Source organism: Anthonomus grandis, chromosome 13, assembly GCF_022605725.1.
Source record: "Anthonomus grandis grandis chromosome 13, icAntGran1.3, whole genome shotgun sequence".
NCBI lineage: Eukaryota > Metazoa > Arthropoda > Insecta > Coleoptera > Curculionidae > Anthonomus > Anthonomus grandis.
Genome location: NC_065558.1, coordinates 15301834 through 15321749, shown reverse-complemented (window position 1 = coordinate 15321749; position 19916 = coordinate 15301834). Strand labels below are relative to the sequence as shown.

At 34.2% G+C, this 19916-nt stretch overlaps 1 protein-coding gene across 1 annotated transcript in view; it reads left to right on the top strand.

Moving 5' to 3' along the window:
* The window catches only part of LOC126743537 (myosin-VIIa), a 97256-nt gene extending 80703 nt beyond the window's left edge, over positions 1-16553 (top strand). Inside the window, exons 13-21 of the mRNA XM_050450671.1 lie at positions 343-913; positions 4164-4705; positions 11024-11183; positions 11246-11352; positions 11404-11871; positions 12194-12522; positions 12578-12891; positions 15494-15761; positions 16008-16553. Coding sequence (XP_050306628.1) covers positions 343-913; positions 4164-4705; positions 11024-11183; positions 11246-11352; positions 11404-11871; positions 12194-12522; positions 12578-12891; positions 15494-15761; positions 16008-16214 — 2966 coding nt within the window. The 3' untranslated portion in view covers positions 16215-16553. The remainder of the gene's footprint in view (positions 1-342; positions 914-4163; positions 4706-11023; positions 11184-11245; positions 11353-11403; positions 11872-12193; positions 12523-12577; positions 12892-15493; positions 15762-16007) is intronic.
* Positions 16554-19916: the final 3363 nt, after the last annotated feature.

Below are 19916 nucleotides of genomic sequence, written 5' to 3'. Positions count from 1 at the left end.
AAATATAATTTGCTAGTTTAATCGACAATAGAAATGGTACTACGTAAAAGGTTGAAGCTGAAACTTTCATCGTTTTCTATAGTTAATAGTGCTGGCAACTAAAAAATATTTTTCTTTGACGCTACGAGCGCCATATCTTGGATTTTTTGAGATTTGAATGGACATTTCTTTGCGACGTAATTTTGCCCAAAAATATCTACGCACTGCTGCGTTTCTTCGTTAATCCTCCCAATTCTGTCCTCTATATCTGATTTTTAGATAAAATGTCAAATTGATAATTAAAACTGTCATTATAGTTCTTTTCATTAATATAATAAAAAAATCACTTTCAATCTTTTCCAGGCTGGATCCTACTGTCCCTCTGCGTCGGTTGTTTCGCCCCCTCCGAAAAATTCGTCAATTATCTACGGGCGTTTATTCGCGAGGGCCCCCCGGGCTACGCCCCCTACTGCGAGGACCGTCTGAAGCGCACCTTCAACAATGGCACCAGGAACCAACCGCCCAGCTGGCTCGAATTACAAGCGACCAAGTCCAAGAAACCTATCATGTTGCCCATCACATTCATGGACGGAAACACCAAGACTTTATTGGCCGATTCCGCAACCACCGCGAGGGAGTTATGCAATCAGTTATCCGACAAGATCGGATTGAAGGACCAATTTGGATTTTCCTTGTATATCGCGTTGTTTGATAAGGTGTCCTCTTTGGGTAGTGGAGGAGATCATGTGATGGATGCGATTTCGCAGTGCGAACAGTACGCGAAGGAACAAGGAGCTCAGGAGCGAAACGCTCCTTGGAGGTTGTTCTTTAGGAAGGAGATTTTTGCTCCTTGGCATGAACCGACCGAGGATCAGGTGGCCACTAATTTGATTTATCAGCAAGTTGTTAGGGGAGTCAAGTTTGGAGAATATAGGTAAGATTTCATGTGTTCTTTATAAACTAAGAAATATTAACCATATTAGCCTAAAAATGATAGAAACTAGCCTAGCGGTATCAAAATGAAAAAGAGAAATATTGAAGAGAAGAAAGAAATAATGAGAAAAATAGGGAAAATGATGGGGTCTTTTCTATTTGACCATATAGCCCAATATTTCTTTACATAATAATTCCTACCTATACTATCCCCACACACTATTCATAGTCGTGCCCGGTACCGGTAGTTATCCTATTCCCTTACTATATTAATTACCTAATTTCTTCGTTTAGCTTCAGATCATACTGCTGCGTCTCCTTTTTTTGTTCTAATGATCTCCTTTTTTGCTTCCCAAATTTCCTTTTTTTATTTATTCATGAATTTACCTATCTTTCCATTTATTTTTTTTGACAAAATTAGGGGAAGATGGCCTTTGCGGCTTGGCTATAACTCTGGCTGCTATAGGTCCTTCCCGATTCTACTGTTAATTCTTATTATTTTTTTAATAGATTTAGTACGTTTCCTCTTGACTATTGTAAAGAATTCTTTATTTATTCTATACTAGAACTACCAATTTTTTCCTCCACTCTCTCTTCCTGTTCACGTCACTCCTTCCACTCGCCCTCCTATTATGCATTTTTAATTTTCTCCATTCAACTTCAGTCTTTCATTTTGCATCTGCATTTCAAATTTGATTTTGTTTGTCATTCATATTCTTTACATTTCCCATAGTGCTCCTAGTGCCTTTACTTGCTTGTTTATATTACAACAACGAGAAGGCTACGCTGGAAGAGTTGCTTTACCTGAAATAATACAAATTATAATAATACAATAATACATCGAACTGGAATGTTCCCAGACTATTGGAAAGAGAGTTTCCTAAAATATATATTCCTATTCATAAGTCGGGCGACAAAACCAGTACTACCAACTACCGGCCTGTCACTATACTCAAAGTGCAGTTCCCAAAGTTTTTGAAAGCTTAGTATGTAACATCATCACCCCCCTTCTTGAACCGCTATTAACTGATCGGCAATTTGGATTTAGACCACGCAAATCTACGGAGTTGAACCTTCTTACTCAAGTGAACTTTTTGTTGGATGCCTTGGAGAAGCGATATCAAGTAGATACAATATACACAGATTTCTCCAAGGCATTCGACAGGGTAACTCACAATATTTTGTTGCATATATATATTGATGAACTTTTATTATCCTGGTTCAAGAGCTATTTATCTGATCGTAGACTAATTGTTAAAATTGGTAATTTTCTTTCTAAAACTATTCAGGTTCCATCTGGAGTGCCTGAAGGCTGTCATCTCGGCCCACTTATTTTTAATATTTTTATCAATGATATAGATGAATGCTTGACAAGCTGCCTATTTTTGTTGCTTGCCGATTATCTGAAATTGAGTTGTATAACCGAGTCCCCTGATGATTGTGACAAATTACAATATGATCTAAATAATTTGGTAGTTTGGTGTGAAGGAAAAGCTATGGAACTTAATCCAGCTAAAACGTAAAATAATGACTTTTTGTCGTTCTAGAATTACTATTAATTTCGACTACAAGATCGGTCGCTATACCCTTTAAAGAGCTCTTCTTTTTAAGCATTTGGGTGTCACTTTCGATACAAGCTTACAATTTTCTCATCACTTAAATAGTGTTATCAATAAAGCTTTCCGAATGCTTGGTTTTGTTGGGAGATGTACTCAAGACTTCACAAGTATTGCCGCTTTGAAAACACTCTACTGTGCCCTGGTCCATCCTAATCTGAAGTATGCCTCCTGTGTGTGGTCTCCTTTCTATGGGGTATATATTGATTATACATATTGATGCTCTTCCACTAGTTGAACACACATTTTTTAAACTAATTAAGAAATTTACAATGATGCAGATATACTTGATATGCTACATATGGCTCCCATCACTATCCGCCATAAGAGAAGGGATCTTATTAATTTTTACAATATCCTACATGGGAAATCTGGAGCTTCAGAGCTACTCCAAAAAATCAATATTCATTCTCAGCTAAGAACAACTAGAGCCACTGATAGCTTTCATTACTCAATCCACCGTACTAACTATGGTCTTAATAACTTCCTCACTAGAACAATGAGATTAGCAAACCAATATCATGATATTGACCTTTTTGAAACTTATAACAAATGCCTGCGTCAAGTTTTAGTAAACTTAGGTTAGATATTATTAATTATTATTACTTAATGATTTTTTTATTTCTGTATATTATGTATAACTGTTGTGAATTTAAAACTTTGACAGAATTGTAATTGGGCTTTGCCTGTTTATAACTAAATTTAAAAAAATCAATTGAGGAAAGACATTTTAGAAATGGTCGAAGACGACCCAACAATCTGTACTAGCGCCATAGCAGCTCAAGTTAAAGTTTCTCATAGTAAAGTGTAAAAGACAATACAGCAAGAACAGTATTACCCCTAAGATTATCAAGGGGTACAAGCGTTACAACCTGAAGATCATCCTAGAATAGTTGTATTTTGACAGTAGCTTTTAGAACAGTTTGGCAGAAATGAAGATTTTACAAAATTAATTTTGTGCACAGACGAGGCTACATTTACACGAGATGGAATGCAAAATTTTAACTACAATCATGTTTGGGCAGTAGAAAATCCGCATTCGGTAAAAACATATTATTTTTAACATAGATTTTTATCAAATTAATGTTTGGTCTGGCATGGTAAATGGATGGCATTCTTATTCGATCCGACTTTTTTCCACCTCCACTGACCGGTCAAATTTATTGAGGTTTCTTCGACACAAACTGCTACAATTATTAGAAGATATTCTTCTAAATATGAGACAGAATATGGGGTGAATAGAATAAGGTTAGAACATGATACATAAGGTCAGAACATGATAAGGCTCCACCACATTTTAAAAGTTTAAAAATGAGAAGTTTATGAACATCTAAATAATGAGTTTCCGAATGGATGGATAGGGCAAAAGAGTTGTCGTATCGTGATATCGTAGAAGTAATTCTCTACTTTGAAAACATACACTGTATTATTAGATTTATACTCTTTATTTGTCCATTCATGTATAGTATGCTGTTTTATATTTGTTTTCTTCCCAATTTCCTTAAACTTCAATCTGACTCAATTAATCTTCCCCCTTATTTGCCCTTGAGACGCTTGTCCCTGTTTATGTAACATCCTTCACATATATATGTATGACTCTTCCATTACTCCTACTGAATATACATTTATTTACAGATGTGACAAAGAAGAAGACTTAGCAATGATAGCAGCTCAACAATACTACATCGAATACAACACAGATATGAACGTAGAACGATTGTTAACTCTACTGCCCAATTACATCCCGGACTATTGTTTAACCGGAATAGAAAAAGCTGTAGATCGATGGGCGGCCTTGGTGGTCCAGGCATACAAGAAGAGCTACTACATCAAAGAAAAAGTAAACACGTTAAGGGTGAAAGAGGATGTAGTCAGTTATGCCAAGTTTAAGTGGCCCTTGTTATTTTCGCGGTTCTACGAAGCGTACAGAAATTCCGGGCCGAACTTGCCGAAGAACGATGTTATTATTGCGGTCAACTGGACAGGGGTGTACGTAGTCGATGATCAGGAGCAGGTGCTTTTGGAATTGTCTTTTCCCGAGATTACAATGGTTTCTAGTCAGAAAACTAATAAAGTGTTCACGCAGACTTTCAGTTTGAGTACGGTGAGGGGAGAGGAGTTTACGTTTCAGAGTCCCAATGCCGAGGATATCAGGGATTTGGTTGTGTACTTTTTGGGTGAGTAAAATAATTCCTAAAAATATTGGTATACATAATATAAACTCACTCGTGTACGGTAAATTTAACGGATTATCAGTTCTGATTTTTTATATTTTGAAGTGGCATCATTTTCGCGCAATATTGCTACAGATTCTAGTAACAAATTAGCGGTGGATTTGATTACCTAAGGCACATAATATACATATTATTCATTTAGAATCCGAAAACACTTAAAAATTGGATAAATCCGTTCGATAATTACGCCACTTACAACCCTTACTAGTCGATAGCATAATGGCGTTGATTGAAGAGGCGAGATGAATACCCATGGTATTCATTTTAGCAGCTATCAACACAAGTTTTCGGTCATTTGTGGGCCGGCATTGTTGGAGAACGCTTAATTGGTTCAATTATGTTGCCTCCTCGTTTAACGAAATATTTATTTATTTTTTTTAAGAAATGTACTGCCAGAACTTTTAGATGATCTGCCCCTAAATATACGACAGAACTTATGGCTACAACACGATGGAGCGCCAGCTCATTTTTCACTTATTGTCCGCGAGTTTATAAATGAAAATTTTGGAAGGCACTGGATTGGCCGCGGAGGCCCTGTCACCTGGCCAGCGCGCTCACCAGATTTAACACCCTTAGATTTTTTTCTTTGGGGGCATATGAAAAGTTTCGTATATGAAACTCCAGTCGAGTCAGAAGAAGCCCTGGCGGCCAGAATTTCCGCAGCTGCTGAAGTAATCCAAACCACGCCTGATATTTTTAACCACGTCAACCTTAATATGGTGCGTAGATGCAATAAATGTATCGATCGAGGCGGCCGGCATTTTGAGCAATTAATATTTTAAGTTTATTTTTGTAATACCAATTTTTAATAAAATTTGTTTAGGTTTCTAAAATTGTTAATTTGTTGATTTTTTGGTACACTTAAAATCATTTAAACATTTTATGCCTCAAGGTAATTAAAGTGACAGTTAATTAATTTGAGTACCAATTTAATAAAGTGGCTACCTTAACTTTTTTTAAACATTTATTTTATATTTACGCCAGATTTTTTTTTAATTGTTTATTAATAATAATAGATAATTCATTTTTGGATCTCATAACTTGCTTTTCGTCAATTTTCACAAAAACGGTGATATTTATCATTTACCGACTTTTACTAAGAGCACCTTTTTTATGTAAAAAGCATAGGAACATCATAATCTAATACCCAAACGGGCAGAAATTAAAGTCTTAAAGAAATGGGCCCAAATTTACCAAATACTCCCCTGATTCTGAAGCCCCTGGTAAATATTTTTTTATTTAGTAGGTTTAAAAGATTAAACGTACTAACAATAATTTAATTCCCAAAATTGGTTGCGGTAGCTAAAGTAGTTCCAGAGCTATTAAAAAAAAAACTAGTTTTTAAAGGTTATTTTCAAAGAGATCTAGCTCACTGAGGAAGCTTTTCCGGACTTATGTTTATATGAACTTTTGTTTTTCTTTTGACGTTTTCTATCTGCCATAGAAGTTTGTAACATAATCAACGGAACACCCTGTATATGTTTTTAAGGTTAATTTTTTTTCAAGGTATTTTTTTTTAATTTATAAGCCGTAGGCCCAAAAGCTTAAAACACTTTACCATATGTATATTTTTGCACCTTGTATAAAAAATAACAGCCTCTGGTTCTGCCGAAATGTAGACAAACTCTATAATATACTGTACTTTTAAAAATAAGCAAAATTATATTACTTATATTACTTATTAGATTTTATACTTAAAAATTAGAAAAAAAAAACAAAATACGAAACTAAACCTTTCAATATTTTCTCCCAAATTTATACTATGGAATATGCCAATATGTCCTCAAACAGAAATAGCGCAATGCGAAAACTCCCATTTCTCTGCGATATTATGTCTCGTAATTTTTTATACCAATGCTGCCAAGCGAGTTTCATCATTCCTACGTATGGGGGCGCCACCTCTTAGCTTCTAAATTGCTAGATAAAGCAAAGAACGGCTGGCTGCCGCGGTCACGAAATTTTATACAGTATTTGCGCATCTTTTCCCTTTTCAATCAACGATAATGGTATTCATTATAACCCACTTGCACTATAATATTATAATATTTATTCCTACGGCTCTGATGGGGATTAGTATTGATTGAATTGCAGTAAGTATCATGTAAATTAAAATCACGTTAATTTTCTATATTGTTAGTCGTCTGTAAAGGATAATAATATTCAAATGTGCACTAACGAAGCAACAAAAATCGTCATATATGATTTTCTTTAATAATACAATTTTCCATTTAATGACGAAAAATAAATAAAATTTAAACTTATTGCAAAGCATTTTCATATTGCAAGATGGTCCTGGTCTAAGAAAGAATAATCATAATAATAAACTTATACAAAAATATAATAACTAAAATAATTAAATAATGACTCATTAAATAACTAAATGCAATAACTAGATTGGAATTTGGAGGCTGTTTAGATATAACTCCTTTGTTAAGAATAATCTAAAAATTAGTAATTTCTGCCAGATTCTTATATAATAGCTAGTTACAACATTACAGACCAATCTCGAATAATGCTGAACTTTTCCAACTAACAAAAAAATATATACTCAAAATAAACGTTAATATTGCAAAACTAAATTATTTATTTGAACCAACTTGGAATGATGTTATTGCTGTGAATAACTCAGTTTTCTTTTTTGGCAAAATTTCAGACTTATATATTATAAAATTTTAAACTATTATATTACGTACAGTACAAAAAAATTAAACTTAGAATATCAAACTTAATTATTACACCAATAAAACGAGATAAACTCGTCATTTCACCGAGGAAAATGAAATAGAATATGAAACCAACCGCAATATTTAAAAAAAGTTATTAATCAGGCAAAAAATTTATATTATAAGAGAAAAAAATGATAACTATAAAAAGAATTTAAAGAGAATATATGAAATAGCAAAAAACAATATATGAAATATAAAAAACAGGAAAATAACAATATTAAACTATCCAAAATCATAATGTCCATAATAAAACATTTAAATACCCTAAAAAATAACAGTGCCTCAGGGCACGATGGAATATCAACGAAACTAAAGAAAGGCCTTAATATTTATCACCTTAAACCATTCACATACAGGGTTACAAAGTTTTGTGTAAATATTTTAAGAGCGTATTTTTGGAGTCAAAATAAGACTTTTTTTCTTATAAACATGGGTCCTAAAATGCACAGCCTCAGAGGTACACCCGCAAATGTCTTTTGAAGAAAATTGATTATTTGGAACCGTGACTAGTGCGTTTTCTGAAAACTTGCTTTTTTCTGAAAAGTTCCCATTGTTTTGGATGCTTTTGACATTTCCGTCCCAAAAATGGTGTATATAAAATTTTAGGAAGGATTCAGAGTATATTTCTTAAACATACACCAAAATGAAATGTTTACGAGGAACCTAACAAGCATCCTATAGATGTTCAAATGTATGCGAATATTTCAAGCTGCTAAAATATTTCTTAATATGCCAGATACAACTTTAAATGTCCTCGTTGAAGCTATTAATGCATCATGGGTTGTGGGAACTTTTCCGCCTTGCTTAAAATCCACTAAGGTTATCCCAGTTCATAAGACTTCTTGATAAACCATCAAACTTTAGACACATTCGCTCTTGTCCACGGTTTCAAAAATCATTAACAAGGTGGTTAGCAGTCATGTGCTGTCTTTTTTAGAATCCAAGAATAGTGTTAGAGCGCCAATTAATTTTACCTATTTCATTTTTTTGAATTCAGTGTTCTTGGAATCAACAAAGTTGGCATGTTTACTCACTGCGTAGTTCGTATTAAAAAAACCGCGTCGTTTGAAGCTTGCCGATCCGTATCTCATCTTCATCCGTGCGCCACCCCGCCTGCAGACCGCCAAAATAAAAGATGTATTATTAAAAAATAGTCAGTCTGTCTGTTGACTCGCCGATAGTAAGAACATGTAATTGCACTCAGGCTCTAAAAAAATTGCATGTGGCTAAATCTAAATGTTTTTTGTTAAATTTTTAGTTTCATAAGTTTCTGTTTGCAGTGTGATTGTTTAATACGAGTTTAAGGGTTAATAAACTGTGTTAAACAATTCACCGGGAGTGTTTTATTTCACGGTGTTTGGTAACGGTTAAAAAATATACAGTCCACTACTAGGTCTACAAGGAGGCCAAAGTACACTTGGGTACTAAGGAGTCCTATTTGGAGGATTCAAACTTATTCAAATAGTCTTAGTGCTTCCCAGTTTGGCTTTCAATAAAAGCACTTAAGATGCAATGTACAATCTTTTAAACGATTTTTACTGTCAGATCAACAGTGGAGGAATTTCTGCTGCCGCGTTTTGTGACTTATCGAAAGCTTTCGACTGCGTCAGTCACGAGATTCTTCTGCGGATGCTCTTCCACTATGGCTTCAGGAGCGTTATGGCAACCTAGTTTTTTTCATATCTAAAAGGTCGCTGTCAACGAGTGTGTGTGGGGTCTAAGTTTTTTAAATATAAAACTGTCTCTCAGGGGTCTATATTGGGATCAATACTATTTCTCCTATATATAAATGACCTTACCCAACTCTGTATCCAGAAAAAAATTACATTGTTTGCGGATGACACGACCATTCTCTGGCATGCTTTTGATATCGACTCCCTACGGAGAGCCATAATGATTGATCTTAAATTTATATTTGAGTGGTTTAGGGCAAATTTACTATCTTTGAATCTACCGAAGACTAAGCTATTATATTTCACAAATAACCATAGCCTTGATAACATTCTTGTTACCAACTGTCCCGTCCAGCAGTACTGTGTCAATAAATTTCTGGGTCTAGTTATTGACAAGGATCTTAAAATTGGGAAATATTTACTGTCCCTCAACAATCGAGTTTCTGCCGGCTGTTTTGCTGCTAGAGTGGCTTGTCAAAAGATTGGAGGAGAAATTGAAAGGACAGTATACTTTTCCCAAAAGCAGATGCCACCTCAAGCATGGCATCCGCTTTTGGGGGAGCGCTAGTAACTACATTCTGCAAATTTTGTTTCTTCTTCAGAAACGTGCTGTGATATATATATGCGGGATATCACCTACAGAATCTTGTCGGCCATGCTTTATGAAAGAGTCTTACTATCTACTGTTTCTACATACAGGAAGTAGCATGCCTGATTTTCCTAAATCAACATAAGTTTGTCACCCAAAATCTGAAATATGTTACTCGCCAACATGGTAATTTACGTCTTCCTATGCCAACATCTGCTTTAGTCAATAGATCAGTTTTTTATAAAGATATATAAATTTTTAACCATTTGCCGAGAAGCATTAGGGAGGCAAGATCACCTAAACAATTTAAATTACTATTAAAAAAATTCTTATGTACTCGGGCTTACTATTCAGCGCTTGAATATTTCAAGGACACTCATAATGTAGCTAACTAGTGGAGAAATGCTAATGTTAAAAGAATAGTATTTAGTATATATGTGCATATTTAATGTATGACTTTTGTATATTGTGGCTTTTTTAATTTTAGTATTATTTTATTTTATTAGACACAATAAGGCTTTGTTTATAAATTTTTTTTTGTTGAAAACAATAAAGCATATTTGAATTTGAATTTAGGGAATTATGTGAATCAGCAAATTGAATGTTTACTGAATATGTCAAGTTTTACCACTATTATAAGTTCGTAACTCATAATTATGTTTTTAAGTTTAGTTAAAGATTTGATTTAGCCTACTAATTTATATCCGATTATATCGAGTAATATGTATATATTATCAATAAAAATCTTGATGTTGATTCGCTTAAGTACTTCCGATTTGGTGCTTCTTGAAACATGTGGATAAAAACTATCTTTAACTAAGAAAGTTGTTTAGGTACTTACAAGAAACATTTATGACTGGCTCTTTCCTTTACTAAAACCTTTTTAAATATATTCCACTCATTTCATAAAGCTAATTTTAAGAATAGTAAATGTTTTGCTTTTAATAAAATTAACAAAAACATTTCTGTATCCAAAACTGGTCTCATTGCCAATATCGTTAACCCAAGATCACGTGTTGCAATAATCGTTGATGGTATATTTAAAAAAGTTTTAGATATACCATCTATACCATTTTAAATATTATATTCCAGGAAAATGTTTCAAAGTTCGAAACATCAACGCCCGCTAAGCCACGAACGATATATGTTCGCTCTCTTAAATACCCCTTATTTCATAAATAATAAAGATGTATAGAAAACTCTGTATTGAACATGAATTAATCATCCGATGCACTATAATCTTTCAATTCTGATATAAATAATCTATTTACAGAGGGTCTGAAAAAACGTTCAAAATACGTCATAGCTCTACAGGACTACAAAGCGCCCGGCGAAGGTTCCAGTTTTCTCACCTTCCAAAAAGGCGATTTGATCATCTTAGAAGAAGACAGCACGGGAGAAACAGTCCTTAATTCCGGTTGGTGCGTCGGCAGGTATGTAGCAGGCGTTTTTTTAAGGCTTCTGCATGCATGTATATGTCTTGCTTCGTTTTTAGATGTGAGCGCACGCAAGAAAAGGGCGATTTTCCTGCCGAAACCGTTTACGTGTTACCTTGCATGAGCAAACCTCCAGCTGATATTTTACAATTGTTTTCTGTCGAAGGTAATACAACGGAATGGCTTTTTTTCCTGTTTTCTTATGAGTTTCATTTAGGTGTCCATGATCACCAGAGACGCCTCAGTCATCACTCACTAAACGGCGTAGAAACCAAAGATCGACCTCACACATTAATAGAGTATGCCATAGACCATTTCCGACCGCCATTGAAAAGAACCGTATCGAAAGCACTCACTTTAAGTGGTGGAAGAAGAACGGTCACTGATGAACTTTGGAAGCATTCAAGAGACCCTATTAAACAACCCTTGCTAAAGAAACTGCTGACGAAAGAAGAACTGGCTGAAGAAGCATGCTTCGCTTTCAGCGCCATCTTAAAATACATGGGCGATTTGCCAAGCAAACGACCGAGACTTGGTAACGAATACACCGATCATATATTCGATGGCCCGTTGAAGCATGAAATTTTACGGGACGAGATTTATTGCCAGATCATGAAGCAGTTGACCGATAATAGGAATCGGATTTCTGAAGAGCGAGGATGGGAACTTATGTGGCTAGCAACAGGTACAAACTTCTAATCCATTAACAAGCGTTTTCCGAAAGCGCGTACCGAGTAGATCTCAAATATGTGATATCTTATATATTTTTTTCTATTGTTGGTTTTTTCTTTCTGGTTGCTTTGTCCTAAAGAGGCCAATAAGCACCCACAATATCGGCAAGTAGTATCCTTATTTGTTCTACTCCTGACTTGCAGAATATTCTTTTTATTATTTATTAAAAATTAAATAAAAACTAACCTAACCTTAAATGAAGGATTACCGAAACATTCATTGCTGGTTTCCTATAAAGCTTTGAAAGTCACTTCTTAATAAAAACAACTTTTTAGGATTATTCACATGCTCCCAAAGCCTTTTAAAGGAGTTGACAGCTTTTCTCCGAAGCAGACGTCACCCGATCTCCCAAGATTCCCTTCAGCGGCTCCAAAAAACCTTGAGAAATGGGCAAAGAAAATACCCACCGCACCAAGTGGAGGTGGAGGCCATCCAACACAAAACCACCCAGATCTTCCATAAAGTCTATTTTCCAGATGATACGGATGAGGCCTTTGAGGTTGACTCAAGCACAAGAGCCAAAGACTTTTGCCAGAATATCAGTCAGAGGTTAAGCTTGCGCTCTAGTGAAGGGTTCAGTTTATTCGTGAAAATTGCTGATAAGGTATGCTCTAATTTTTTTTTCCACTTTGATGTGTTGTAAAATTAAATTTATTTAGGTCATTTCCGTACCCGAAGGTGACTTTTTCTTCGACTTCGTACGTCATTTGACCGATTGGATCAGAAAAGCGCGCCCCAGCCGCGATGGTGTTACTCCGCAATTTTCCTATCAAGTGTTCTTCATGAAAAAACTATGGACAAACACCGTGCCGGGTAAAGACAGGAATGCCGACTTGATATTCCATTTCCATCAGGAGTTACCAAAACTAATCCGGGGTTATCATAAGTGCAGCAAAGAGGAGGCAGTTAAGTTGGCCGCCCTCATTTATCGGGTTCGGTTTGGGGAAAGTAAACAGGAGCTGCAGGCGATACCGTAAGAATACAAAAAAACTCTTTATAGAACCCTTATAGCAGGTTTAGAGGATGTTCTATTACGTTCATTGATATAATAATTGTAGAATATTTGAATTTAATATTCTCTTATAAAGGGTGTCCCAAAAGTAGATGTCCAAACGAAAGGAGGAGATAGAGAAACTCAGTTGCAACCAAAACAACCATATGTATTATTATCCAGTTGTTGATGGTTTAAAAATTTACTACTGGTTTTGTGTTTAAAATTATAGAAAGAATGCCCTCACGTATTTGCTTTGTATTTGTTACGAATGTTGGCTTGAAGAGTGTACCTTTTTATAAGTATTAATTGCATGCATAATTGCTGTTTTCACTACTTACAAAAATATTTGTAATCTTGTGTAATATAATGTTCAATGTGTTTAAGTCTTACATACAAATTTTTGCGTTTGAATTGATGCTGCTTTGAAGCACATGTACGAAAAATTAACATTTTTTAGAAAAAGTTACCTTATTTAATACAGATTATGATATGATAATATGATTGACCTATTATGGTCAAACATTTGACATTAAGAAAAATAAAGATGGTTTTTCAAATAATTTTTAAAACCAACCATGTTTCGTCGCGTGGATAGTGAGTTGCTTCATGTTTTGTTAAAAGTAGTTTTACCTTCTGTCAAATTTCTTACACTTTAGGTTGTTTCTCTTTTTGGTGTTTGTTCAGTCCTTTGCTACTATTACAAGTAAACCTTCACAAACGGCTTATACTTCTCGCGAATATGTGGGCAATATTCATAAATGTTCATCAGTGTTACTTGGAAGGCAACATTCCTGGTGAGCCGCGGAAAGTAGGAAGGCCTAGGAATGATAACAATAAAGAAGATATTGTAAATATTACAACAGAGAATCGAATAACAAGCGTTCGTCGCATATCAAGCGGTTCGGGACTTTCCAAATCTACTATTCATCGAATTTTACAAAGGAGTCTGTTATATGCTTATCATTTCCAATGTGTACAAGCACTGCTGGCCACTGACTATGAAAAAAGAATTTAGTTTTGTCGGGAAATACTGCATTGTAATAGACAAAACCCTCAATTTCTCTGCCTGAATCATAAGGCAACATCTCGATACTACTTTTAATAATTGATGGACTTGATAGGGAGGAACCATCCAATGGGCGCCGCGCTCTACTGACCTGAACCACATAGACTTTTTCCTATGGGGATAATTCAAAGAACTATTTTCATCAATGAAAGCCAAACTAAACTAGAACTGCGAAGAAAAATAACAGAAGCGGCCAATGTTATTACCAACGATGAAAGAGCCTTCCTTGTGTATTAGGGCAGGTGGTTCATATCTTAGAATATTGAAAGGCCATTGAAAATACGCACCTTTATTGTGAAATATCACAATAAATGTGCTATTAAACTGCATCAATAAAATTTCTTTTTTATGGTATTTAGAATTAGTTGTAGGGTAACTGATTTTGTCTAGAAACGATTAGCTTAATAAAATGTAAATGAAAAAAGACTTGTATCACTTACTTGAAAGTATTTCTTTATATAAAAATCTTCATTAAATAAATAATCTTTTCTAATAGTTGTTAACTTTTTATAGCAAATTTATTTCTGCCGGCGTCACTTGAAACGCAAATAATTTTATGATAAAATGAAGCATATTGAGCAAAAATGTTTTTCTTACTACTGAAAGAATCAATTACGAATCCAAATCATATTTATGAAGTGGTGCACTCTTTAGGGCCACACTCGTGCCAATTAACAAACAAATAAATTATGATATTCTTGCTATAAATTTTGTACGGATAATAATATACAGGGTGTGACAAAATTCAGTGCAAACAATTTAAGAGCGTATTGTTGGAATCAAAATAAGTCCTTTTTTTCATATAAACATGTCCTAAAATGCTCCCTCTCAGAGCTACACCTCGCGCAAATTGCTTAAAGAAAATCGATTATTTAAAATACTCAGTCGGCTTTTTTTGGGTTTTTTTAATGCTTTTGGTATTTTCCGTCTCAAAAATGGTGTAAACCCAGATTCAGGGAAAGCTTACCCAACCAAGTTTACAAACCAAGTTTACCCAAAAGAAAAAAAAAAACGGTTTTTGGGAAAATCGCTGGTAAACGAAAGAGGAGCATTATTAAGCCCAATTAAACTACCAAATAAGAAAAAAACGAAGTGGGCCGTGACTGCTTTAATTTTTGCCAAATAAAATTAATTGATTCGAAAAAATGCAGAAAACAATAATTTTGGATCTTATTTTGACTCCAATAATACGCTCTGAAAATATGTGCACCGAATTTTGTAACACCCTGTATATAATTGTTTTGATTGCAATCGCCTCTTTCGTTTGGACGTCCATTTTTCGGACACCCTGTATAATAAATGTCTTAAATACTAAAAATGCTATTTAAATAGACCCTCAGTTAGGTATTCAATTTGTTGGTAATTCAACGCTTTAATGATATTGGAGAAAATTCTCTTGCCAAAAGAATAGTACCACTATTTAATTCCATATCTTTTACCCATTCTTAAGATAGCTATTACAACAGAATTAACGGGTGTAATTATGTTCTTTAAAATTGTTGGGGTGTTTTTTAGACAAATGTTACGGGAACTAATCCCAGCGGACCTAGTAAAAATCCAATCAGGAAACGACTGGAAACGTGCGATCGTGGCAGCGTACAATCAGGATGCAGGAATGTCCCCGGACGACGCAAAAATCAGCTTTTTAAAAGTGGTTTACCGGTGGCCCACTTTTGGATCTGCATTTTTCGAAGTTAAACAAACCACTGATCCGAATTATCCCGAAATGTTGCTTATCGCCATTAATAAGCACGGAGTCAGTTTGATTCATCCGCAGACGAAGGTAAGTTGTTTTTTTAATAATAATTAGCCGCGTTATATAATGTTCTGATTATAATTTAAAAAACAGGAAACGATTTACCTCGTGGGAACTCTATTCATTACGGCGTATTAATTCTACAAAGTTAATAACTGTTATTAAAATTTTGCTTTCTAATCAACAGTAATGATATTGTAAAACAGACATAAATGCAATAATAATGTTGTAATCTGATGTTAAATATACAGCTGTAATTAATGTAATTTACAGGACATATTGGTTACAAATCCATTTACCAGAATATCTAACTGGTCCTCCGGCAACACCTACTTCCACATGACCATTGGCAATTTGGTTAGAGGATCAAAACTGTTGTGCGAAACCTCTCTAGGGTACAAAATGGATGATTTGCTCACCTCCTACATATCCCTAATGTTAACCAACATGAATAAACAGAGGAGCATACGAATTAAATAGTTTTAATTAAAATGACTTTTCGAATATCCTCTGTAGCACTGCCACGTTGCAAATTACTGAAACCGCAACCGCTGATTGGCGTTGGGGCTGCTAACTACGAGGTGTACACTTAAAGTCCGTAGATATTTTAATTATTATATTTTATAAATTAAAAGGCGAGATTCTGTCAGTATTTTATGGTAGATCGTGAGAACAAATTTTATATTTATTTGAAACTTGTTGTGGTAATGTAAGAATCTCTATTTTTAGACGTCCCTATTTATATATCCTGTATATAACGTTTACATCACTATATTTTACAATGTAAATAGCAGGCAATAAAATTGTTAGCGATTTTAAGACTGTGTTTTATTTCCTTTTATTCAGCAATCAATCCTTTGACTTTTGAGCTTCTATTGATATGATTTTAAGAACTGTATAAGATAAATAAAATTAGTAAATTCAAACAAATAATAAAACTATATTTACTCATGCTTACATCAGAAAGTCCAAGTCCATTTTTAGGATCCCCCTATAAAAAGGTAAGATTTATCCGTCAATTCATATTTGAAAAGTTATCACATGTTTATTTATGAACTGGATAAAAAAATAAAGCACGTGGTTCATGCAGAATTCAATGATATATCCTACTTAATCATGATCTTCTGTCACTAACGTCTTAATCACGAAAATTCGGGAAGCTGGAGTTTGAATGGAAATCGTTTTCGCAGTTCCCTTATTATAAGTTTTTTTGGAAATTTGTTATTTAAATGTTTGCAGCTGACTGTCGGATTTTTATTTTCCAAGGTAAACAACGTTTTTTCGGTTAGCAACTATCTTGACGCATCAAACATTGTCAAGCTATTCTAATTCTATTCTATTCAAGCCTAATATATTCTAGGTGTGGGCAGTGGTCTGTATATTCACGTCAACTCTGAATATACTTCGCTATATTTTACAGGAACCTCTTCGTAATGTTGGGATGTTTACAATTTGTTGGCTGAAGACTTCTGAATGTTTGGATGTGTTTGGCGATATGTAGGTTGCTATGAACTGTCTCTTTCTCCAGTGTTGGTCGTTTACGAGAGTCTTTCATTCTGAATTATTATAATAATATGATATATACTAAGTATATCATATTAGAACCTCACAAAAATGTTAAAAGAATTCACTCCACAACCTAAATAGGTATGAGCCGCAATAAACCAGTTAGTCGCTGTAAATCGACCACTTACAGTAAACCTAACCTATCTAATCAATTTTCGATGTTCAAGGGACATTTAGTTTTGCCTATATAGAGTCTCCACACTAGAACTGCTCCACAGTTCTTGCATTATTATTTCTCCTTATGTTTTCTGCTTTAGCAAGAAAGTTGGGGTGACCCAACTAAAACTATCCACCTCAAATAACTGCCTATCCTCCCAATAAGAAAAAAGTTCGGACCCGAAGTTTAAAGCGTCTACTGTCATTCCTTGTAAAATTATTTGCTCCATTCATTGCTTGTCAAATTAAAAAAATTCCTTCTTACAAATTGTATATAAAAAGACGACCGAATGCTAACTGATACCTTAATTTACAAAAATTAAAAAAATTAGCTAAAATAGAATTTATTATTCAGGTAAAATTTATTCAGATCATTTCTTTACAAACAATAACAAAAATAACAAAAAAGAATGTTAAATACCGTTTTTTTTAGTACCTATCAATCATTTATACGTTTGGTAGATTACATTTCGTACATTGAAGTCCTAAACACAAAGTTTTTTAACAATTTCCAAAACGACGTTTACGTCACAAGAAAGAATCGAAATTCTTGTTTTTTACCTTAGAAACAATAATAGCGCGACAGCTAAGCTGCAAGTTTTAATGAAATTCATCCTGAACATTCTTTGACTCATAAAAGAATGTTAGAATTGTGGAGAAAATTTACAGAAACCGGATCAGTTGCCAACAAAAAACGTGAAAGAGTACGACTTGTACGAAATGAAAAGGCTAAAGCCGCAGTCGTTGGCCTTGTTGCTATGTCCAACTAACTCCCTCAGAGAAACAGCTACAGTTTCAGACGTATCCCGAAGCAGCGTTCGTCGAATTTTAACATCACATAAGCTTCGACCATACAAATATCAGTTGTGAATAAATAGTCCATACTTGCAGTGGAGTCGTAGGTTAAGGTAAAATGAAAATCCTGCAGTCTTTCTCCACTTATTTATTAAACATTTAGTTATTAAAAATTAAGAGAACATTTAGACGGTGCGGTTAACATAATGATTCGTACGTTGTGAAGAAGGAAAACAACGGATAAGTACTAATAAAAAAAAATTGTAAAGCGTAAGAACGATGTATTAAGACTATGAAGAGTTAAGACACAGTGAGTTAAAAAAGTAAGTACAAGAATGATTTACTTGATCATTACCGCAGTAATGGTGGTTGTTTTGTGTAGCTTTATTTATTTCGAGTATTTCCAACAGATCAAGTTTATTACTTTTCCGGCAGAAATGTAAAAGCTTTAAGTTAGTAGCTGGATTAAAACTGGTTGTTAGTATAAACATTTCTTGCAAAGTTAGATTTAATGCTTGTAGGACAAATATTTCGGTTCTTGCTCTTCTCAATCTCTCTACAATGTTTATTGATACGTGTAGAAAACCTTCTACCGGTCTGTCTAATGTAAAATGCATTGCAATTCTCACTCGAGCACCCCATCTAATAGACTCCTCATTTTTGTTCTGACGGGATTTTGTCCTTACAGTTGATAACAAAAGATCTTAATGTATGTTTAGTTTGAAAGCTAGTATCGATATACGAATTAAATATGTTTTTGATTTGGTATGAAATCGTACCCCAAAAGGGGGATTGGATAAAAAAATGGATTAAATACTATAAAACAAATTGCTTCTAACAACCACTTTCCCTTAAAATTAATCAATAAAATTTATTTCAAACATTTAAATAAAAATCTGATAATCAAACAATCAGACGATCAAAAATATTATTCATTAAATATCATATCAGTTGGTTGACGAAATGAACGAAGATGACTTTGATCGCAGAGTAGAGTTTTGTGAAAATATTTCGGAAAAATTGAACAACCTGTGACCAATGACTTGTCATTATTTTCTTTTCTGGCAAAGCGATGTTTTGCTTAAATTGAGAAGTAAACCGTCACAACTGCAGGTACTGAAGCGACAGTAACCCTTATTTAATCCGTGTACATACCCAGCGTCCTTTAAACCTTAACGCATAGGCGGGAATTCTAGGCAATCACATTGTCGGACACTAAACAGTGCTTAATATTTTTAAGCATCGCGGTCTTGGACTTTACTTTCTGAGAACGATATACTTTTTACCATTACCTCTCTTAAAGCGTAATATTTTGAAGCAATTTTTGAGATAGTCAGCTTTTGCTTTGCAAAAATGTGTTCTGCCAATTATTTTGATACGTTACATTTTTGTAAGAAAAAAATTATAACGTCTAAATTTAGAATATGACCTAATTTGTACATTTTTTCAGTACTAAATTTTGTTCCTAGAAAATGAAACCCTTATTTTTCTTTGGAAGATCCACTACTAGGCAATTCAAATTAATCTTTTAACTTACATTCGTAAAAGCACGTTGTTCGAAATAAACTTTACTGCTGAGAAATTGTTAAAAACTCTTCAAGTCAAATAACTTAAAAATCAAAACATCCGTTTTATATGAATGGCCTTTCTTGAATGTACAACAGT